At 46.6% G+C, this 24,159-nt stretch overlaps 1 protein-coding gene across 2 annotated transcripts in view; it reads left to right on the top strand.

Moving 5' to 3' along the window:
• lrrk1 (leucine-rich repeat kinase 1) overlaps window positions 1–24,159 on the top strand; it is a gene marked incomplete at its 5' end in the record, with an annotated part of 102,605 nt that overhangs the window by 29,647 nt on the left and 48,799 nt on the right. Inside the window, 5 exon segments of one of the 2 annotated variants that reach the window (XM_055900081.1) lie at window positions 916–1,078; window positions 10,309–10,472; window positions 21,281–21,478; window positions 21,657–21,796; window positions 22,065–22,202. In XM_055900081.1, coding sequence (XP_055756056.1) covers window positions 916–1,078; window positions 10,309–10,472; window positions 21,281–21,478; window positions 21,657–21,796; window positions 22,065–22,202 — 803 coding nt within the window. 2 annotated transcript variants of the gene reach the window in all.

Here is a 24,159-nt window from a genome sequence, read left to right as displayed (position 1 = left end):
GGAGATGATCCTTGTCTTCAGGAAACAGCAGAGGGAGCAACCCCCTATCCACATCGACGGGACAGCAGTGGAGAAGGTGGAAAGTTTTAAGTTCCTCGACGTACACATCACGGACAAACTGAAATGGTCCACCCACACAGTGTGGTAAAGAAGGCACATGGCAACTGCACCGCCCACAACCGCAAGGCTCTCCAGAGGGAGGTGCAGTCTGCACAACACTGGGGGCAAACTCACTGCCCTACAGGACACTTACAGCACCCAATATCACAGGAAGGCCAAAAAGATCATCAAGGACAATAACCACCTGTCACTGCCTGTTCACCCTGCTACCATCCAGAAGGCGAGGTCAGTACAGGGGCATCAAAGCTGGGACCGAGAGACTGGAAAACAGCTTCTATCTCAAGGCCATTAGACTGTTTAACAGCCATCACTAACACAGAGAGGCTGCTGCCTACATACAGACTTGAAATCATTGGCCACTTTAATAAATGGATCACTAGTCACTTTAATAATGCCACTTTAATAATGTTTACATATCTTACATTGCTCATCTCATATGTATATACTGTATTTGATACCTTCTATTGCATCTTGCCTATGCAGCTCTGTCATTGCTCATCCATATATTTAAATGTAAATATTCTTATTCCATTCCTTTCCTTAGATTTGTGTGTATTAGGTAGTTGTTGTGGAATTGTTAGATTACATGTTAGATATTGCTGCACTGTCGGAACTAGAAGCACAAGCATTTCGCTACACTCGCAATAACATCTGCTAACCATGTGTATGTGACCAATAAAATGTGATTTGATTTGAAATCAACCTATAATATTGTTTTTGTAATGGGACTGCTGTGAAACAGAGTTTTCACTCGGAAGTCAACTTTATCTTTTGGTCTGATTATCCCACCGCTAGGCAGAGAAAAAGGGGGAGGAAGAGGAGGGCACTTCTTCAACATGGAGGACTGTGTGATCGCTGCCATGGGCCAGGAGTACATAGTGTGTCCCCAGCACCCCGACCAGCCTGTCCCCCTTCAGGAGCTGGTCCCAGAGCTTTTCATGACCGACTTCCCCTCACGGTAACCTCTCACCTTTCACCCTGACCCTTGATCTCTAACCCCTGACCTGTTGACCTATTAGCGCTGCGCGGCTGTCCCCCCCAGTATAGATGCTGTATCCCAATTCTCCTGAAGTGTGCACTTGCTCTACCCGTCATGGACATATAAGGATTGGTGTAACTATTGTCTGGAGGGAGTTTCCATCATTATCAAATCCAATCGCATACTCAGCCAGACTCAGTGTAACAAGGCGATGAGCCTGAGGAAGGCACGGCACAGATGGGCTAATCCTCTTCACATAGGGGTGAATCATGTCTTTCACTTAAGTCACATTTTCTCTTAGTCATGCATTGACGTCAATGGGAGACTAGTTTGAATGTATTCTCAAGTTGAAGTTAGGATGCCTGATGATTTGTAGATCAGTCATTTTGTGCAGAGCTTTGCTAGAACCGATTCTCTCCAACATGCTATCAAACGTGCGCTCGCACACACACACACACACACACCCTCGGAACCACAAACCTCTTATCCCTAACCTTTGGCCCATCATCTGTCACGTTTGACCCTTTACCTGTCACCCACACTCAGGCTGAGCTTTTGGTTATAACCGGAATAGATGGCTCTATTTAGTCAATAGGGACAACAAAAGATTGCCCTTGCACTGGGAGAAAACATTTGTTTGGTTGATTGTTCATTTGTTTCACTCACTTAATGCCTGGTCAGAGGTAGAGCACTATGGGTCCTCCTGTGTCCTCCTGTAGTAATGTGTAGTACAGGGCCTTGTGGTTCTGGTGTCCTCCTGTAGTAATGTGTAGTACAGGGCCTTGTGGTTCTGGTGTCCTCCTGTAGTAATGTGTAGTACAGGGCCTTGTGGTTCTGGTGTCCTCCTGTAGTAATGTGTAGTACAGGGCCTTGTGGTTCTGGTGTCCTCCTGTAGTAATGTGTAGTACAGGGCCTTGTGGTTCTGGTGTCCTCCTGTAGTAATGTGTAGTACAGGGCCTTGTGGTTCTGGTGTCCTCCTGTAGTAATGTGTAGTACAGGGCCTTGTGGTTCTGGTGTCCTCCTGTAGTAACGTGTAGTACAGGGCCTTGTGGTTTCCTGCTGTGTTGATAGGAGTCTAGGAGTCTCCTTAGGCTCCTCACTGACAGGACCGTGACATGTACAGTATGGAACACACTGCAGGCATAGATACTCTGTACACACACACTCGCATACAGAGGTACAGCAATCCTGCGCACGCTCACACACACACACACACACACACACACACACACACACAGAGCTCTTCCAGGGTTTGGCTGCGTAATGAGTTTCAGTTGATTTCTCAACAGTGACCGCATCCGTTGATGTATTGTTTACCCTTAAGGTTAACCACACACACACACACACACACACACACACACACACACACACACACACACACACACACACACACACACACACACACACACACACACACACACACACACACACACACACACACACACACACACACACACACACACACAGTGCTTGAGGGTTGATTACACAAGTATATCTCTGTGAAATACTACAGGCCGCTGTCGTATTTACTGTTCATTGGGCAACAATCACTCCCAAATATTTCTGATATCAGGCAACACATTTTTAGTGCTGCTGTAAGACAAGAGAGATATTGACTAAATAATCACTTCCTCAAACACTGGTGCCACGAGTTGACATCAGCTAACACCACAGCTATGTAGACACACACACACACACACACACACACACACAGAAACGTGCATGCAAACATGGACACACAGAACATACACACACAGGAACGAGCTCAAACACTGCTGTGTGACTCTGCTGAAATGCAATTTAAAGCATGTTTGAGATGAAATTGACCCTGAATAATGTTTCCCCAGCCTTACATTCACATATGGGCCCTAGCAGGAAGTCAGCTCCAGGATAGATGGTCAACTATGAGCAGTTAAGATTGGCAGCTGACCAAGGCTTTTTGTTCTATGCTCATTTAAGCGGTTGTGCCGGTTTGTTGACATAGAGCTCTACATTAAAATCTCACATGAAACACTTGGGCTTGTGTCCCAAATGGCACTCTCTTCCCTATGATGTCCAGCAGGTAGAGTTGAGGTTGGTATCAGGGAGGTAGCTGTAGTAATGTATGGTGCATGTGTTGATGTCCAGGAGGTAGAGTTGAGGTTGGGATCAGGGAGGTAACTGTAGTAATGTATGGTGCATTTGTTGATGTCCAGCAGGTAGAGTTGAGGTTGGGATCAGGGAGGTAGCTGTAGTAATGTATGGTGCATGTGTTGATGTCCAGTAGGTAGAGTTGAGGTTGGGATCAGGGAGGTAGCTGTAGTAATGTATGGTGCATGTGTTGATGTCCAGCGGGTAGAGTTGAGGTTGGGATCAGGGAGGTAGCTGTAGTAATGTATGGTGCATGTGTTGATGTCCAGCAGGTAGAGTTGAGGTTGGGATCAGGGAGGTAGCTGTAGTAATGTATGGTGCATGTGTTGATGTCCAGGAGGTAGAGTTGAGGTTGGGATCAGGAAGGTAGCTGTAGTAATGTATGGTGCATGTGTTGATGTCCAGCAGGTAGAGTTGAGGTTGGGATCAGGGAGGTAGCTGTAGTAATGTATGGTGCATGTGTTGATGTCCAGGAGGTAGAGTTGAGGTTGGGATCAGGGAGGTAGCTGTAGTAATGTATGGTGCATGTGTTGATGTCCAGGAGGTAGAGTTGAGGTTGGGATCAGGGAGGTAGCTGTAGTAATGTATGGTGCATGTGTTGATGTCCAGGAGGTAGAGTTGAGGTTGGGATCAGGGAGGTAGCTGTAGTAATGTATGGTGCATGTGTTGATGTCCAGGAGGTAGAGTTGAGGTTGGGATCAGGAAGGTAGCTGTAGTAATGTATAGTGCATGCGTTGAGGTAGAGTTGAGGTTGGGATCAGGGAGGTAGCTATAGTAATGTATGGTGCATGTGTTGATGTCCAGGAGGTAGAGTTGAGGTTGGGATCAGGGAGGTAGCTGTAGTAATGTATGGTGCATGTGTTGATGTCCAGCGGGTAGAGTTGAGGTTGGGATCAGGGAGGTAGCTGTAGTAATGTATGGTGCATGTGTTGATGTCCAGGAGGTAGAGTTGAGGTTGGGATCAGGGAGGTAGCTGTAGTAATGTATGGTGCATGTGGTGACGTCCAGGAGGTAGAGTTGAGGTTGGGATCAGGGAGGTAGCTGTAGTAATGTATGGTGCATGTGTTGATGTCCAGGAGGTAGAGTTGAGGTTGGTATCAGGGAGGTAGCTGTAGTAATGTATGGTGCATGTGTTGATGTCCAGGAGGTAGAGTTGAGGTTGGGATCAGGGAGGTAACTGTAGTAATGTATGGTGCATTTGTTGATGTCCAGCAGGTAGAGTTGAGGTTGGGATCAGGGAGGTAGCTGTAGTAATGTATGGTGCATGTGTTGATGTCCAGTAGGTAGAGTTGAGGTTGGGATCAGGGAGGTAGCTGTAGTAATGTATGGTGCATGTGTTGATGTCCAGCGGGTAGAGTTGAGGTTGGGATCAGGGAGGTAGCTGTAGTAATGTATGGTGCATGTGTTGATGTCCAGCAGGTAGAGTTGAGGTTGGGATCAGGGAGGTAGCTGTAGTAATGTATGGTGCATGTGTTGATGTCCAGGAGGTAGAGTTGAGGTTGGGATCAGGAAGGTAGCTGTAGTAATGTATGGTGCATGTGTTGATGTCCAGCAGGTAGAGTTGAGGTTGGGATCAGGGAGGTAGCTGTAGTAATGTATGGTGCATGTGTTGATGTCCAGGAGGTAGAGTTGAGGTTGGGATCAGGGAGGTAGCTGTAGTAATGTATGGTGCATGTGTTGATGTCCAGGAGGTAGAGTTGAGGTTGGGATCAGGGAGGTAGCTGTAGTAATGTATGGTGCATGTGTTGATGTCCAGGAGGTAGAGTTGAGGTTGGGATCAGGGAGGTAGCTGTAGTAATGTATGGTGCATGTGTTGATGTCCAGGAGGTAGAGTTGAGGTTGGGATCAGGAAGGTAGCTGTAGTAATGTATAGTGCATGCGTTGAGGTAGAGTTGAGGTTGGGATCAGGGAGGTAGCTATAGTAATGTATGGTGCATGTGTTGATGTCCAGGAGGTAGAGTTGAGGTTGGGATCAGGGAGGTAGCTGTAGTAATGTATGGTGCATGTGTTGATGTCCAGCGGGTAGAGTTGAGGTTGGGATCAGGGAGGTAGCTGTAGTAATGTATGGTGCATGTGTTGATGTCCAGGAGGTAGAGTTGAGGTTGGGATCAGGGAGGTAGCTGTAGTAATGTATGGTGCATGTGGTGACGTCCAGGAGGTAGAGTTGAGGTTGGGATCAGGGAGGTAGCTGTAGTAATGTATGGTGCATGTGTTGATGTCCAGGAGGTAGAGTTGAGGTTGGGATCAGGGAGGTAGCTGTAGTAATGTATGGTGCATGTGTTGATGTCCAGGAGGTAGAGTTGAGGTTGGGATCAGGGAGGTAGCTGTAGTAATGTATGGTACATGTGTTGATGTCCAGGAGGTAGAGTTGAGGTTGGGATCAGGGAGGTAGCTGTAGTAATGTATGGTGCATGTGTTGATGTCCAGGAGGTAGAGTTGAGGTTGGGATCAGGGAGGTAGCTGTAGTAATGTATGGTGCATGTGTTGATGTCCAGGAGGTAGAGTTGAGGTTGGGATCAGGGAGGTAGCTGTAGTAATGTATGGTGCATGTGTTGATGTCCAGCAGGTAGAGTTGAGGTTGGGATCAGGGAGGTAGCTGTAGTAATGTATGGTGCATGTGTTGACGTCCAGGAGGTAGGGTTGAGTTTGGGATCAGGGAGGTAGCTGTAGTAATGTATGGTGCATATGTTGATGTCCAGTTGGTAGAGTTGAGGTTGGGATCAGGGAGGTAGCTGTAGTAATGTATGGTGCATGTGTTGATGTCCAGCAGGTAGAGTTGAGGTTGGGATCAGGGAGGTAGCTGTAGTAATGTATGGTGCATGTGTTGATGTCCAGCAGGTAGAGTTGAGGTTGGGATCAGGGAGGTAGCTGTAGTAATGTATGGTGCATGTGTTGATGTCCAGCAGGTAGAGTTGAGGTTGGGATCAGGGAGGTAGCTGTAGTAATGTATGGTGCATGTGTTGATGTCCAGGAGGTAGAGTTGAGGTTGGGATCAGGGAGGTAGCTGTAGTAATGTATGGTGCATGTGTTGACGTCCAGGAGGTAGAGTCGAGGTTGGGATCAGGGAGGTAGCTGTAGTAATGTTTGGTGCATTTTTTTACGTCCAGGAGGTAGAGTTGAGGTTGGGATCAGGGAGGTAGCTGTAGTAATGTATGGTGCATGTGTTGATGTCCAGGAGGTAGAGTTGAGGTTGGGATCAGGGAGGTAGCTCTAGTAATGTATGGTGCATGTGTTGACGTCCAGGAGGTAGAGCTGAGGTTGGGATCAGGGAGGTAGCTGTAGTAATGTATGGTGCATGTGTTGAGGTTGGGATCAGGGAGGTAGCTGTAGTAATGTATGGTGCATGTGTTGACGTCCAGGAGGTAGAGTTGAGGTTGGGATCAGCGAGGTAGCTGTAGTAATGTATGGTGCATGTGTTGACGTCCAGGAGGTAGAGTTGAGGTTGGGATCAGGGAGGTAGCTGTAGTAATGTATGGTGCATGTGTTGATGTCCAGGAGGTAGAGTTGAGGTTGGGATCAGGGAGGTAGCTGTAGTAATGTATGGTGCATGTGTTGATGTCCAGGAGGTAGAGTTGAGGTTGGGATCAGGGAGGTAGCTGTAGTAATGTATGGTGCATGTGGTGATGTCCAGGAGGTAGAGTTGAGGTTGGGATCAGGGAGGTAGCTGTAGTAATGTATGGTGCATGTGTTGATGTCCAGGAGGTAGAGTTGAGGTTGGGATCAAGGAGGTAGCATGTTAAAAACATTTAATGAGCAAGCCTTCCTTCATGACATGGTCTCTGTAAATTTGACCTTCTTTTTGGATATTTTCACTGGTATTGGTAACAAACACGCCCACATAAAGAAAATGAGAATTAAAAACAGGTTCAGCCCCTGGTTCGACCGTGATCTGACAAAGTTATCCCACCACAAGAATTGCATTTGGTGAAAGGCTCTGCACACACATACTCAGGTTGACTGGCTCTCGTTCAGGCAAATGAGAACTAAGTGCACTCAGGCTATCCGGAAGTCCAAAGTCAGTAACTTTAAGGAGCAGTTCTCTCTCTGTGGGTCTAATCATGAGAAGTTCTGGAAAACGGTTAAAGACCTGGAGAATAAACCCTCCTCCTCACAGCTGCCTATGTCCCTTAAAGTTGATGATGTGGTTGTTACTGACAAGAAGCCCATGGCTGAGCTCTTTTATCACCACTTCATTAAGTCAGGATTCCTATTTGACTCAGCCATGCCTCCTTGCCTGTCCAACATTTCCTCATCTCCCACCCCTTCTAATGCGACTAGTCCCGATGCTCCTCCCTCTTTTTCCCCTGCCCCGCTACAAAGTTTCTTCCTGCAGTCGGTCACTGAGTCTAAGGTGTTAAAGGAGCTCCTTAAACTGGACCCCGAAGAACATCTGGGTCAGATGGTTTAGATCCTTTCTTCTTTAAGGTTGCAGTCCCTATCATCACCAAGCCTGTCTCTGACCTTTGAACCTGTCTCTCCTCTCTGGGGTGGTTCCCAGTGCTTGGAAGGCAGCCACGGTGCGCCCTTTATTTAAAGGGGGCGATCAAACTGATCCTAACTGTTATAGGCCAATTTCTATTTTGTCCTGTTTATCAAAAGTGTTGGAAAAACGTGTCAATAATCAACTGACTGGCTTTCTTGATGTCTATAGTATTCTCTCTGGTATGCAATCAGGTTTTCGCTCAGGTTATGGATGTGTCACTGCATCCTTAAAGGTCCTAAATTATGTCACTATTGGCTGTGATTCTAAGCAATGTTGTGCTGCTATTTTTATTGGCTCCCAAAAATTATACGGTAGACCATTCCGTTCTTGTGGGCCGGCTAAGGATTATTGGTGTCTCTGAGGTGTCTTTGGCCTGGTTTGCTAACTACCTCTCTCAAAGAGTGCAGTGCATAAAGTCAGAACATCTGCTGTCTCAGCCACTGCCTGTCACCAAGGGAGTTTCTTTTTTTATTTAACCTTTATTTAAAGAGGAGCGACCCAGGGATGTGTGTGCTTTGGGGACCTTTAACAGAAGGTGACTGGCAGAACACAAGGGAGTACCCCAAGGCTCGATCCTAGGCCCCACGCTCTTCTCAATTTACATCAACAATATAGTTCAGGCAGTAGGAAGCTCTCTCATCCATTTATATGCAGATGATACAGTCTTATACTCAGCTGGCCCCTCCCCGGATGTTGTGTTAAATGCTCTACATCAAAGCTTTCTTTAGTGTCCAACAAGCTTCCTCTACCCTTAACCTTGTTCTGAACACCTTCAAAACAACGGACATGTGGTTTGGTAAGAAGAATGCCCCTCTTCCCACAGGTGTTATTACTACCTCTAAGGGTTTAGAACTTGAGGTAGTCACCTCATACAAGTACTTGAGAGTATGGCTAGACAGTACACTGTCCTTCTCTCAGCACATATCAAATCTGCAGGATAAGGTTAAATCTAGACTTGGTTTCCTCTATCGTAATCGCTCCTCATTCACCCCAGCTGCCAAACTAACCCTGATTCAGATGACCATCCTACCCATGCTAGATTACGGAGACATAATTTATAGATCGGCAGATAAGGGTGCTCTCAGCGGCTAGATGTTCTTTACCATTCGGCCATGAGATTTGACACCAACGCTCCTTAAAGGACACATCACTGCACTCTAACTCAACTGTACACTGGTCATCTCTGTATATCCGTCGCAAGACCCACTGGTTGATGCTTATTTATAAAACCCTCTTAGGCCTCACTCCCGCTATCTGAGATACCTACTGCAGCCCTCATCCTCCACATACAACACCCGTTCTGCCAGTCACATTCTGTTAGAGGGCCCCAAAGCACACACATCCCTGGGTCGCTCGTCTTTTCAGTTCGCTGCAGCTAGCGACTGGAACGAGCTGCAAAAAACACTCAAACTGGACAGTTTTATCTCCATCTCTTCATTCAAAGATACAATCATGGACACTCTTACTGACAATTGTCTCCCATCTCAAATACACCCCCTCTTCTCTCCCCTCCTGGACAAGCTCACTCAGGGGAGTGACTTCTAGGTCATATACTATCTCAAGATTAGTGCAACATCAGAGGGGTAATACAATGGTTCCAGACACTGTCATACTCCTCCCCCCAATGGGAAAAGGAGGGAGTGACTGGAGTACAGACATTGTGGAGCCCTTCACATGGTTTAACAGATACATTCACATATGAAGACAATGTTCCATTCTGATATTCTGCATATTACCAGACATGTAAAAGACAAAAAATGACATTCTAATGACAAGTATCTCACATAAGCATATTATGAAAGTAAATAAAACATCTTATTTATCTATGTTACCTAACTAACTCTGATTCAGCTACGACAGTGTACATAGTATAATGTACTCTGAGGTGTACATAGTATAATGTACTCTATGAGGTGTACATAGTATCATGTACTCTATGAGGTGTACATAGTATCATGTACTCTATGAGGTATACATAGTATCATGTTCTGTATGAGGTATACATAGTATCATGTTCTCTATGAGGTATACATAGTATCATGTACTCTGAGGTGTACATATTATCATGTACTCTATGAGGTGTACATAGTATCATGTACTCTGAGGTATACATAGTCATGTACTCTATGTGGTATACATAGTGTCATGTATACATAGTATCATGTACTCTATGAGGTATACATAGTATCATGTACTCTATGAGGTACACATAGTATCATGTACTCTATGAGGTATACATAGTATCATGTTCTGTATGAGGTGTACATAGTATCATGTTCTGTATGAGGTGTACATAGTATCATGTACTCTATGAGGTATACATAGTATCATGTTCTGTATGAGGTATACATAGTATCATGTTCTGTATGAGGTGTACATAGTATCATGTTCTGTATGAGGTATACATAGTATCATGTTCTGTATGAGGTGTACATAGTATCATGTACTCTATGAGGTATACATAGTATCATGTCCTGTATGGTGTTTGTGTTATATTGGTTGTTTCTTTAGAAGAACCAGCTGGAGTGTGTTTATAATGTTTGTGTGTGTGACGTGCATAACATAATACTGTGTGTGTGTGTGTGTGTGTGTGTAGGTTGTTCCTAGAGAAGGCCCAGTTGGAGTGTAGTGAGGAGGAGAGTGATATCCTGGGCCAGGGGGGCAGTGGAACTATCATCTATAGAGCCTGTTACCGTGGCCAACCAGTCGCCATCAAACGCTTTCACTTCAAGAAGTGCAGGCAGCAGACCATCAGCAGTGGTACAGGTAACACACACACACACACACACACACACACACACACACACACCATTCCCTCATCAGTACAGGCCATTATTCTGCCAATGTTTGTCTATGGTGATTGCATGGCTGTGTGCTCGATTTTATACACCGGTCAGCAACGGGTGTGAAGTGGTGTCAACATACTTTTGGCCATGTAGTGTATACCTACTATCTCTCACGCTACCACTGGCTCTAAGCCAGCTTTGAACAACTGGAACTGGTGTGTGTGTGTGTGTGTGTGTGTGTGTGTGTGTGTGTGTGTGTGTGTGTGTGTGTGTGTGTGTGCGTGTGCGTGTGTATCCTTGAGTTATCGTCTCTCTATTTAAGGACCTTGTTCATGGAACGATATTGCAGCTCTTGATCCTGATATCTATTTTCTCATCCTGACACTGTTCTCCCCTCTCTCTCACTTCCCCTCTCTCTTCTCTCTCACTTCCCCTCTCTCTTCTCACTTCCCTTCTCTCTTCTCTCCTCTCTCTTCTCCCCTCTCTCTCACTTCCCTTCTCTCTTCTCTCCTCTCTCTCACTTCCCTTCTCTCTTCTCTCTTCTCTCCTCTCTCTCTCTTCCCCTCTCTCTTCTCTCCTCTCTCCTCTCTCTCTCTTCCCCTCTCTCTTCTCTCCTCTCTCTCTCTTCCCCTCTCTCTTCTCACTTCTCCCCTCTCTCTCACTTCCCCTCTCTCTTCTCACTTCTCCCCTCTCTCTCACTTCCCCTCTCTCTTCTCTCCTCTCCTCTCTCTTCTCTCCTCTCTCTTCTCCCCTCTCTCTCTTCCCTCTCTCTCTTCCCTCTCTCACACATCCCCTCTCTTCCCTCTCTCTCACTTCCCCTCTCTCTTCACTCCTCTCTCTACCCCCTCTCTCTACCCCCTCTCTATTCTCCCCTCTCTCTTCCCCTCTCTCTCACTTCCCTCTCTCACTTCCCCTCTCTCTTCTCCTCTCTCTCTTCCCTCTCTCTCACTTCCCCTCTCTCTTCACTTCCCCTCTCTCTTCACTCCTCTCTCTTCTCTCCTCTCTCTTCTCTCCACTCTCTTCTCCCCTCTCTCTTCCCTCTCTCTCTTCCCTCTCTCTCTTCCCTCTCTTCCCTCTCTCTCACTTCCCCTCTCTCTTCACTCCTCTCTCTTCTCTCCTCTCTCTTCTCCCCTCTCTCTCTTCCCTCTCTCTCTTCCCTCTCTTCCCTCTCTCTTCACTCCTCTCTCTTCACTCCTCTCTCTTCTCCCCTCTCTCTTCTCCCCTCTCTCTTCTCCCCTCTCTCTCACTTCCCTCTCTCACTTCCCCTCTCTTCTCTCTTCTCTCCTCTCTCTTCTCTCCTCTCTCTCTTCCCCTCTCTCTTCTCTCTTCTCTCCTCTCTCTTCTCCCCTCTCTCTCACTTCCCCTCTCTCTTCTCTCCTCTCTCTTCTCCCCTCACTCTCTTCCCTCTCTCACACCTCCCCTCTCTTCCCTCTCTCTCACTTCCCCTCTCTTTTCATTCCTCTCTCTACCCCCTCTCTCTACCCCCTCTCTCTTCTCCCCTCTCTCTTCCCCTCTCTCTCACTTCCCTCTCTCTCTTCCCTCTCTCTCTTCCCTCTCTCTCTTCACTCCTCTCTCCTCTCTCTTCTCTCCACTCTCTTCTCCCCTCTCTCTTCTCCCCTCTCTCTCTTCCTTCTCTCTCTTCCCTCTCTCACACCTCCCCTCTCTTCCCTCTCAATCACTTACCCTCTCTCTTCACTCCTCTCTCTTCTCCCCTCTCGCTCACTTCCCTCTCTCTCTTCCCCTCTCTCTCACTTCCCTCTCTCACTTCCCCTCTCTCTTCTCTCCTCTCTCTTCTCCCCTCTCTCTTCTCCCCTCTCTCTTCTCTCTCGCTCACCTCCCCTCTCTCTTCCCCTCTCTCTCACTTCCCTCTCTCACTTCCCCTCTCTCTTCTCTCCTCTCTCTTCTCCCCTCTCTCTTCTCCCCTCTCTCTTCTCCCCTCTCTCTTCTCTCCTCTCTCTACCCCCTCTCTCTTCTCCCCTCTCTCTTCTCTCATCTCTCCTTGTCTCTCTCCTCCCCTCTCTCTTCTTCCCTCTCTCTTTCCTCTCTCTCACCTACCCTCTCTCTTCCCTCTCTCTTCTCCCCTCTCTCTTCCCTCTCTCTCACCTACCCTCTCTCTTCCCTCTCTCTTCTCCCCTCTCTCTTCCCTCTCTCTCACCTCCCCTCTCGCTTCCCTCTCTCTTCTCCCCTCTCTCTTCTCCCCTCTCTCTTCCCCCTCTCACTTCCCCCTCTCTCACTTCCCCCTCTCTCACCTCCCCTCTCTCTTCTCCCATCTCTTCCCTCTCTCTTCCCTCTCTCTTCCCTCTCTCTTCCCCCTCTCTCTTCCCCCTCTCTCTTCTCCCCTCTCTCTTCTCTCCTCTCTCCTTGTCTCTCTCCTCCCCCCTCTCCTCCCCTCTTTTTACGCCTTCCCTCTCTCTTACCTCCCCTCTCTCGTCTCCCCTCTCTCTTCTCCTCTCTCTCTTCTCTCCTCTCTCCTTGTCTCTCTCCTCCCCTCTATTTACGCCTTCCCGCTCTCTCTATTCCATCACCCCTTCATCTTCTGTCTCCTCTCTTTGTTTTCTTCTGTCTTCTCTGTATCCCTGACAGTGATAAAAGCTATCTCTCTGCAGGCTCTGAGGATTCCTCATGATCTTCTCTTCCCATCTGTTCATCCCTTTCATCCCCTGTCCTTTTCTCTTCCCATCTAATTTCTGCTCCTGTCTTCTCTATCTCCCCAGGCTGTGATAAGGACTATCTGTGTGTGTCCCAAATGACTCCCTATTCAGAGCCCTATGGGCCCTGGTCCGACCTAGTGCACTGTAAAGGTACTAGGGTTCCATTTGGGACACCCACTCTCTCTTCAGGATCAGAGAGCATCATCATCATCATCTATCACCCTGGTGCTGCTCTCCTCCCTCCTCTCCTCACTCCTCTCCTCACTCCTCTCCTCACTCCTCTCCTTACTCCTCTCCTCCCTCCCCTCCTCTCCTCCCTCCTTCCCTCCTTTCCTCCTCTCCTCAATCCTCTTCTCCCTCCTCTCCTTACCCCTCTCCTTCCTCTTCTCACTCTTATCCTCACTCTTCTCCTCACTCTTCTGCTCCCTCCCCTCCTGCCTCCTCTCCTCCCTCCCCTCCTCCCTTCTCTCCTCCCTCCTCTCTTCACTCTTCTCCTCACTCTTCTCCTCACTCCTTTCCTCCCTCCTGTCCTCCCTCTCCTCCCTCCTCTCCTCACTCTTCTCCTGTCTCCTCTTTCTTTCCTCTCCGCCTTGTCCATAGCATCCATAGCATCTCTTTCTCTCTCTTCTATCTCATCTCATCTTTCCCCTTCTCTTGTCTTCTTGTCCCTTAGACAGCCTTTTCTCTCACATTCCTGTATCTTGTACTTGTACTGACATTATCGTGCTTATTGTCTACCCTCATTGGCCCTGCTGTATCAATATACCATGGATTTAAGGTTTTTATTACTTGTTTTGTGCTTATGAAAAGCGCACACAAACTTTAACAAGGATTTGATTGTCTGCTCAAGCTACTGAAAGTTTATTAAATACTGAAATTATTGAAAATAATTGCTTACGCAGAAGATTTCTTTAATATGAAAACATTTTGCTGCTCACGATTGACACAATGGGACTCGTTTATCAGAATATTAGGATTGCTTGGGTTGTGTGGACACTTATCTAAACTGTAACATTACACAAACGCTTTGGCAACACTCTGAAAGTTTTCAGACTTTTGCTGTTAGGAAAACAGCAGTTGATCAACCACGTCTGGTAACACTGAGAACGCTTACACTTCTTGCTGTTAGGAAAATAATTTTGCTTATCACTTGTTGCCAAATAACAGTAACCCAATGTATTGTGTCGTCCTCCGGGCTGCTTGCAGCTCCAGCTCTCGTCTGTCTCCATTGTGTTCAGGGAGAATTGTGTTGAGTTCATAGCCAATGGAGATCTGTGATAGGGTTGCATCACCAGGGACTCAATGGAGATCTGTGATAGGGTTCCATCACCAGGGACTCAATGGAGATCTGTGATAGGGTTGCATCACCAGGGACTCAATGGAGATCTGTGATAGGGTTGCATCACCAGGGACTCAATGGAGATCTGTGATAGGGTTGCATCACCAGGGACTCAATGGAGATCTGTGATAGGGTTGCATCACCAGGGACTCAATGGAGATCTGTGATAGGGTTGCATCACCAGGGACTCAATGGAGATCTGTGATAGGGTTGCATCACCAGGGACTCAATGGAGATCTGTGATAGGGTTGCATCACCAGGGACTCAATGGAGATCTGTGATAGGGTTGCATCACCAGGAACTCAATGGAGATCTGTGATAGGGTTGCATCACCAGGAACTCAATGGAGATCTGTGATAGGGTTGCATCACCAGGAACTCAATGGAGATCTGTGATAGGGTTGCATCACCAGGAACTCAATGGAGATCTGTGATAGGGTTCCATCACCAGGGACTCAATGGAGATCTGTGATAGGGTTGCATCACCAGTAACTTAATGGAGATCTGTGATAGGGTTGCATCACCAGGGACTCAATGGAGATCTGTGATAGGGTTGCATCACCAGGGACTCAATGGAGATCTGTGATAGGGTTGCATCACCAGTAACTTAATGGAGATCTGTGATAGGGTTGCATCACCATGGACTCAATGGAGATCTGTGATAGGGTTGCATCACCAGGAACTCAATGGAACAGTAACTCACGACATCCTGCTTCATGGAATAAGACAATGCTGACTGGTCATTTCCGTGTTCGGCCAGTCAGCACATTTTGTTTGTAAAATGTCAGTCCATTTACGAACCTGTGTGTGTGTGTGATACAATCGATGTGATCGAGGCCAAATGGTTTAATGTCCCAGGGACAGGAGATGCTCAATAATCACTTTTATTGCCCTATTGTTTACAATCGAATTATGTTCTGGTAGTATCAGCCAAGCGGTCAAATTCAATCAACAGGCCCCACCCCGCCGAGAGAAGCAGTTCATTCCACAGCTTTCGAAAGAGACCCCACCCCCTATCTTTGCCATTATCACTTATGTGACAGCATGGGAAGTGCCATTGAGGGCTATCTCCATTTAAAAGTAGTCAATTTCTTCATCTACTCATATGTGTATTGGCGGTTTGTAAACAAACTGAAAAGGTGCACAACGCCACCTGCAGTGATGGACTGTGTATAGTCTGAACAGGTATAAAGCCAAGGTTGTCACCTGCAGTGATGGACTGTGTATAGTCTGAACAGGTATAAAGCCAAGGTTGTCACCTGCAGTGATGGACTGTGTATAGTCTGAACAGGTATAAAACCAAGGTTGTCACCTGCAGTGATGGACTGTGTATAGTCTGAACAGGTATAAAGCCAAGGTTGTCACCTGCAGTGCTGGACTGTGTATAATCTGAACAGGTATAAAGCCAAGGTTGTCACCTGCAGTGCTGGACTGTGTATAGTCTGAACAGGTATAAAGCCAAGGTTGTCACCTGCAGTGATGGACTGTGTATAGTCTGAACAGGTATAAAACCAAGGTTGTCACCTGCAGTGATGGACTGTGTATAGTCTGAACAGGTATAAAGCCAAGGTTGTCACCTGCAGTGCTGGACTGTGTATAGTCTGAACAGGTATAAAACCAAGGTTGTCACCTGCAGTGATGGACTGTGTATAGTCTGAACAGGTATAAAGCCAAGGTTGTCACCTGCAGTGCTGGACTGTGTATAGTCTGAACAGGTATAAAACCAAGGTTGTCACCTGCAGTGATGGACTGTGTATAGTCTGAACAGGTATAAAGCCAAGGTTGTCACCTGCAGTGATGGACTGTGTATAATCTGAACAGGTATAAAGCCAAGGTTGTCACCTGCAGTGCTGGACTGTGTATAGTCTGAACAGGTATAAAGCCAAGGTTGTCACCTGCAGTGCTGGACTGTGTATAATCTGAACAGGTATAAAGCCAAGGTTGTCACCTGCAGTGCTGGACTGTGTATAGTCTGAACAGGTATGAAGCCAAGGTTGTCACCTGCAGTGATGGACTGTGTATAGTCTGAACAGGTATAAAACCAAGGTTGTCACCTGCAGTGATGGACTGTGTATAGTCTGAACAGGTATGAAGCCAAGGTTGTCACCTGCAGTGATGGACTGTGTATAGTCTGAACAGGTATAAAACCAAGGTTGTCACCTGCAGTAATGGACTGTGTATAGTCTGAACAGGTATAAAGCCAAGGTTGTCACCTGCAGTGATGGACTGTGTATAGTCTGAACAGGTATAAAACCAAGGTTGTCACCTGCAGTGATGGACTGTGTATAGTCTGAACAGGTATAAAGCCAAGGTTGTCACCTGCAGTAATGGACTGTGTATAGTCTGAACAGGTATAAAACCAAGGTTGTCACCTGCAGTGATGGACTGTGTATAGTCTGAACAGGTATAAAACCAAGGTTGTCACCTGCAGTGATGGAATGTTTGCTCAGGTTAGGAGCTCAGGGGTTCACTCATAAAGACCTCCTCAAGGCCAGACGAGGGGTTCACTCATAAAGGCCTCCTAAAGGCCAGACGAGGGGTTCACTCATAAAGGCCTCCTAAAGGCCAGACGAGGGGTTCACTCATAAAGGCCTCCTCAAGGCCAGACGAGGGGTTCACTCATAAAGGTCTCCTAAAGGCCAGACGAGGGGTTCACTCATAAAGGTCTCCTAAAGGCCAGACGAGGGGTTCACTCATAAAGGCCTCCTAAAGGCCAGACGAGGGGTTCACTCATAAAGGCCTCCTCAAGGCCAGACGAGGGGTTCACTCATAAAGTCCTCCTAAAGGCCAGACGAGGGGTTCACTCAGCAGGGTGATAGATGGTGATGCTATCTGATCGATCAATAATGCTTCTTATAATTGGATTTGTCACAATGTGTTTCCCAGCAGCTTAGATCTAAGCCACAAAGTGCCAGCAGATAACACAGCCATTCCCTAGGTAAGAAGAGATCATAAGATGTGAGATTAAAGGGGCATCATCTAAAATGAAGCCCCCTTAAGGAAACAAGGAGAATTGCAACAACGCAGCCTGAAGTCGCCCCCCTCCCCGCAACCTCAGTGGAGACTTGCTTTTGAGTCTCTTACCTTCAGTTTTGTTCACAAGCTTCAAACAGCTGAAAATACTAGGTATTGTTATTGAAAGACATTTGGCAGTGATTGAGATGGTACATCAACTGAAATGAAACGAGCAATGTAGGTGTTTAGCAGCCAGGAAATGGCAGCACGGTATCTACATGTTCAGTCGTGAGGAGATGACCACACGTCTGAGTGATGCTGATCGAAGAGAGGGAGGGGCAGCCTTCCAATTTGACAACAAAAGACAGACCAGCTTTGGTTGAAGAAAAGGAAGCTGCACCATAAGAATGCAATTTTGCCACAGAATGCATTTATTGTTTTGTATATATATCACTTTTTTATATTGTGAAACACTATCGTTCCACACTTAAGGCAGATATATTAAGGACAATTTCTGAAATTACAATGCTGAGCCTCCACCCATACACACAACAATGTTGAAATACCAGCCTATTGAGGTGTGTGTGGGTATATCCTGTTCATACAGGCGTTACAGAGGGGATATTTGTGCAGTTTAACATTTACAAACGTGACCGGAGAGTACACACTAGTATATCCCATTTCTCCAGAGACCATTATCTACATCAAACAACATTATCCAAACGTTATCCTTTCACCTTCCTCTGATGGAGAGGACGTTGGACAAACGTTATCCTTTAACCTTCCTCTGATGGAGAGGACGTTGGACAAACGTTATCCTTTCACCTTCCTCTGATGGAGAGGACGTTGGACAAACGTTATCCTTTCACCTTCCTCTGATGGAGAGGACGTTGGACAAACGTTATCCTTTCACCTTCCTCTGATGGAGAGGACGTTGAACAAACGTTATCCTTTAACCTTCCTCTGATGGAGAGGACGTTGGACAAACGTTATCCTTTAACCTTCCTCTGATGGAGAGGACGTTGGACAAACGTTATCCTTTCACCTTCCTCTGATGGAGAGGACGTTGGACAAACGTTATCCTTTCACCTTCCTCTGATGGAGAGGATGTTGGACAAACGTTATCCTTTCACCTTCCTCTGATGGAGAGGACATTGGACAAACGTTATCCTTTCACCTTCCTCTGATGGAGAGGACGTTGGACAAACGTTATCCTTTAACCTCTGTCTGATGGAGAGGACGTTGGACAAACGTTATCCTTTCACCTTCCTCTGATGGAGAGGACATTGGACAAACGTTATCCTTTCACCTTCCTCTGATGGAGAGGATGTTGGACAAACGTTATCCTTTCACCTTCCTCTGATGGAGAGGACGTTGGACAAACGTTATCCTTTCACCTTCCTCTGATGTGACAGAACAGTGATATACTGTAGGAGTAAAGTCAGCATTACCCTGCTCCCACACTGGGAAAATAGAACATCCATCTCCCCCAGTCCTCTCTCTCTCTCCTACCATCATCTCTCTCGCTTCCAGCCCTCTCCCTCTCTTTTGTCTCTCTGTCTTTCCCATTCCTCTTTCTTTTTCCTCTAGACCTCTCCCTCGCTCTCTCTCTTTTCTCCCCCTCTCTCTTTCCTCCCTCTCTCTCTCTCTCCCGCCCTCTCTTTTCTCCTTCTCCCGCTCTCTCTTTTATCCCTCTCTCTCTCTGTCCATCCCCACTTTCTGAGGTCAATCCCCAAGGTGATCTGAAATAACCCTGCTGATCTAACTGGACCAAGGGGTCAAACTCTATTGTTCCAGTCTAGTGACTCTAGACCAGGTCGGACATGCTGCACTGTAGTAGTAAAGATAGTTTATTAGCCTCCAAAGAGCAATTTTCTTTGCAGCAAGTGGTCAAAAGCCATACAGACATCACGCTGTATATGTAGCAGTATATCTTCCTGTCTGCCCCGAGCTGGGCGTGAACCAGGGGTCTGCTATGCTGTATGTAGGACGGTGTAGAGCAGGGGTCAACAGGCCAAAACCGGCCAGCAAACTGATTTAAATCTGTAAAATCACCAAGAATTCAACAAAAATATATATTTAGGAAATCTGTTCACAAGTATTTCCCCAAATAAAAAAGAGGCATGTAAAAATATATATATATTTGGGCTTAGTTGTGGTCAGTTTGCAGTGTTCAAATTCTGATGATTATTTTTCGTCCTCCCGACCATTCGCTCTGACAAAAATCGTTGCATGAATCTAGTTTCCACTCCCTGGTGTGGAGGTTGAGTACAGCGCTGTCCAAACCAGAAACCTAATACTTCTCATTAGTCTTTATGGAAAGAGAGAGGGACCCCAGCACAGCAGGCACCTGTAACCAAAACCATTTACACACGCGTGTCAACACACACACACACGTCAACACATATACACACACACACGTCAACACATACACACACGTCAACACATACACACACACACACACATCTATCTATTAATGGGCTATCACTTTTTTTGGTAAACAGCTGAGGGATGGGTCTGGAGAAATATAACCACTCATGTTATAAGTTACATTCCTCAAGAATCAATGGTTATATTTTATAGATTTTTGTCCAAAAAGGGATGTACATATCCCAGATGTTCTCTGTTAAAAAGGCCACAACAGCCCCTCTCTCTGGCCAGCCCTACTAACAAGGCTAGGGGTGTATATCTGCCCCCCGTAACTGGAACCATGGTTTTTTTCATGGGGTTTTGTAAGCTCTGCCCATGTCTAGAGCCACACAGAGGGACTATATGATTTATTTTACTAATCTATCCGTCAATTTTATGATTTTATGATTTGAAGCAGCATTCACGTTTCAAAGTGGATCTTCAAGTTTTGACTCAATGTTTGACTCCATGTTTGACTCCAGCCACCCCAGTCATAAACTGTTCTCTCTGCTACCACACGGCAAGCAGTACCGGAGCGCCAAGTCTAGGACCAAAAGGCTCCTTAACAGCTTCTACCCCCAAGCCATCAGACTGCTGAACAGCTTATCAAATGGCTAACCAGGCTATTTGCATTGATCCCCCCTCCCTTTTTTTAATGCTGCTGTTACTCACTGTTTATTATCTATGCATAGTCACTTTACCCCTACCTACATGTACATATTACTTCAATGACCTGGACTAACCTGTACCCCCACACATTGACTCAATACCAGTAACCCCTGTATATAGCCTCCTTATTGTTATTTTGTTGTTGCTCTTTTATTTTTTTTACTTTAGTTTATTTAGGAAATGTTTTCTTAAGTCTTATTTTTCTTAAAACTGTATATTTGGTTAAGGGCTGGTAAGAATTTGGCGCATATGACAAATAAAATGTGATTTGATGTGTGACCACACCCCCCTCTCCTGACCCCACCCCACCCCCCTCTCCTCACCCCACTCCCCTCCTCCTCTCCTCTCCTGACCCACACCCCCCCTCTCCTCTCCTGACCCCACCCCACTCCCTCCTCTCCTGACCCACACCCCCCCTCTCCTCTCCTGACCCCACCCCACCCCCCTCTCCTCACCCCACTCCTCCTCTCCTCTCCTGACCCCCCCCCCTCTCCTCTCCTGACCCCACCCCCTCTCCTCACCCCACTCCTCTCCTCTCCTGACCCCACTCCCCTCCTCCTCTCTTCTCCTCACCCCACCCCCCTCTCCTCACCCCACTCCCCTCCTCCTCTCCCGACCCCACACTCCTCACCCCACTCCCCTCCTCCTCTCCTGACCATCACCCCCCTCTCCTCACCCCACCCCCTCTCCTCACCCCACTCCCCTCCTCTTCTCCTGACCCCACCCCTCTCTCCTCACCCCACTCCTGTCCCTCCACCAGACACCATGATGAAGCACCTTCAGTCCATGCACGCGTGCCGGAGCTTCTCAGAGTTCCGCCAGGAGGCCAGCATGCTCCACTCCCTGCAGCACCCGTGCATCGTGCCCCTGGTGGGAATCAGTATCCACCCGCTCTGCTTCGCCCTGCAGCTGGCTCCCCTGGGCAGCCTCAACATTGTGCTGGAGGACAGACATAAAGGTATGAAGAAGGAGAGAGAGACAAAGACTGACACACCAGACAGGCAGACAGGGATAGAGATGGCGCGAGAGAGAGATCCACAGCTAGAGAGATCCCCAATGCTAAGAATCTTCTCCACACAAGTTCTGAAAACATTTTAAACTTGCCCTTTTAACTCCACCCACCCCCTCCCCATCAGGCTCCAGGTACATGCCCCTGGGTTACATGCTTACCTTCAAGGCAGCCTATCAGATCGCAGCGGGGCTGGTCTACCTGCACAGGAAGAACATCATCTTCTGTGACCTCAAGTCAGACAACATCCTGGTGTGGTCCCTGGAGGTAGGTGATTAGTATGAAGGGCAGAATTCCAAATCGACCCCTAGCCACTATGTCTGAGCTGTTCAATTCCAGTCCTGGAAAGCCGAAACACTTCAGTTTTTTTGTTTTTACTTGGTAGTTAAATGCACTCGCCTGGTGTCCCAGGTCTGAATCATTCCCTGATGAGAAGGAGAGGAGGAAAACCAGAAGTGTTTTAGCCCTTCCGGTAGTAAAGAAAGTGTTGCATGTTTGTGTGAAGATGTCATAATCCTTCTTTGTGTCATCCTAGGTGTGTGACCCGGTGAATATCAAGCTTTCGGACTACGGCATCTCGCGCCAGTCCTTCCATGAGGGGGCACTGGGGGTGGAGGGCACGCCGGGGTACCAGGCCCCCGAGATACGCCCAGGCATTGTTTATGATGAGAAGGTAGATGATTAGAAGGTCTATGGTGGCAGGTAACCTAGCGGTTAAGAGCGTTGGGCCAGTAACCGAAAGGTCGCTGGTTCGAATCCCTGAGCTGACTAAGTGAAAAATCTGTCGAGGTGCTCTTGAGCAAGGCACTTAACCCCAATTGCTCCTGTAAGTTTTTCTGGATAAGTGCTGCTGCTAAATAACTAGAATGTCAATGTGAAATGTAAGGTTGTGCCTACAACATACAAATACTTAATCTGTACTTGATTTACTCTGCCTGGTACAAAGGAACCAATGGAATAGTCCCAATAGGGACTCAGTACAATCTTCAAACTGTCTTTATTTGTTCTATAGGTTGTTGTTTTAGTATACCATACAACTGTATACCTATTTATGTCTGTGTGGTGGTATTTTAAATATTTTATTTAACTAGGCAAGTCAGTTACAAACAAATTCTTATTTTCAATGATGGCCTAGGAACAGTGGGTTAACTGCCTTGTTCAACTCAGGGATTCGATCTTGCAACCTTTCGGTTACTAGTCCAATGCTCTAACCACTAGGCTACCTGCCGTATGTGGTAACTGTACTGACCAACATTTCCTTGGCTAGTGCTATTGACTGTATTAGGGTAATGTTACTGACTGTATCATTTAGGGTAATGTTAATGACTAACATTTAGGGTAATATTACTGACTGTATCATTTAGGGTAATGGTACTGAATATCATTTAGGTACCCCTAAATGATACACTGCCGATTTTGCAGGTTTTCCTAATTACAAAGCATGTAGAGGTCTGTAATTTATCATAGGTACACTTATGTACATTGCGCCAGTTTGGGAATACCTGCCCTAAATACCACAAGTTTGGGAATACCTGCCCTAAATACCACTAGTTTGGGAATACCTGCCCTAAATGATGGTCACATTTTTACAAAAAAAAAAAATATATATATATATATATATACAGTGGGGAGAACAAGTATTTGATACACTGCCGATTTTGCAGGTTTTCCTACCTACAAAGCATGTAGAGGTCTGTAATTTTTATCATACTCTTGCACAGACATTTAGAAACAAAGCATGCAATTTGAAAAATAAGCCACGGGAGTTTTTGGAGTGAGAATTAAGATGACTTTCGAGTAGTAAGACGAATAAAAGCAACAGATACCATTAATAAGAAGGGGCTAGAAGCGTCTTATATGGTGAGCTACCGAGTGGCTAGGACACTACTAATACTATTGTGGAGGACTTAATTCTTCCTGCTACCGCAGATATGACTGGGACAATACTGGGGGAAAAGGCCCAAAAAACTATACAGACAATGCCTTCATCAAACAACACTGTTTCACGACGCATCAGTGAGATGGCAGGAGATGTTTTGAAACAATTACTGCTTCGCGTACAAGCCAGTGAATTCTGTAGAAAAGATGGATAGGTCAACAGACGTGGCAGGCTTGGCACAGCTCCAGGTAAATGTCCGTTACGTTTATGGGAGGTCAATTAAGGAAGACATCCTCTTCTGCAAACCACTGGAAACCAGGACAACAGGAGAGGATATTTTTAAAGTACTGGACAGCTTTGTGACATCAAATGGACTTTGGTGGTCAAAATGTATTGGTATCTGTACTGATGGCGCAAAAGCCAAGACAGGGAGACATAGTGGAATGGTAACGCACGTGCAAGCAGTTGCTCCCGACGCCACTTGGGTACACTGCAGCATCCACGGGAGGCTCTTGCTGCCAAGGGAATGCCTGACAGCTTGAAAGATGTTTTGGGACACTACAGTGAAAATGGTTAACTTTGTTAAAGCAAGGCCCCTGAACTCTCGTGTACTTTCTGCACTATGCAATGATATGGGCAGCGACCATGTAACGCTTTTACAACATACAGAAGTGCGCTGGTTGTCAAGAGGCAAAGTATTGACACGTTTTTTTGAATTGAGAGATGAGCTTAAAGTTTTCTCTACCGACCA

This window comes from Salvelinus fontinalis, chromosome 35, assembly GCF_029448725.1.
Source record: "Salvelinus fontinalis isolate EN_2023a chromosome 35, ASM2944872v1, whole genome shotgun sequence".
Taxonomy (NCBI): domain Eukaryota; kingdom Metazoa; phylum Chordata; class Actinopteri; order Salmoniformes; family Salmonidae; genus Salvelinus; species Salvelinus fontinalis.
This window is presented reverse-complemented; position numbering and strand designations above follow the sequence as displayed.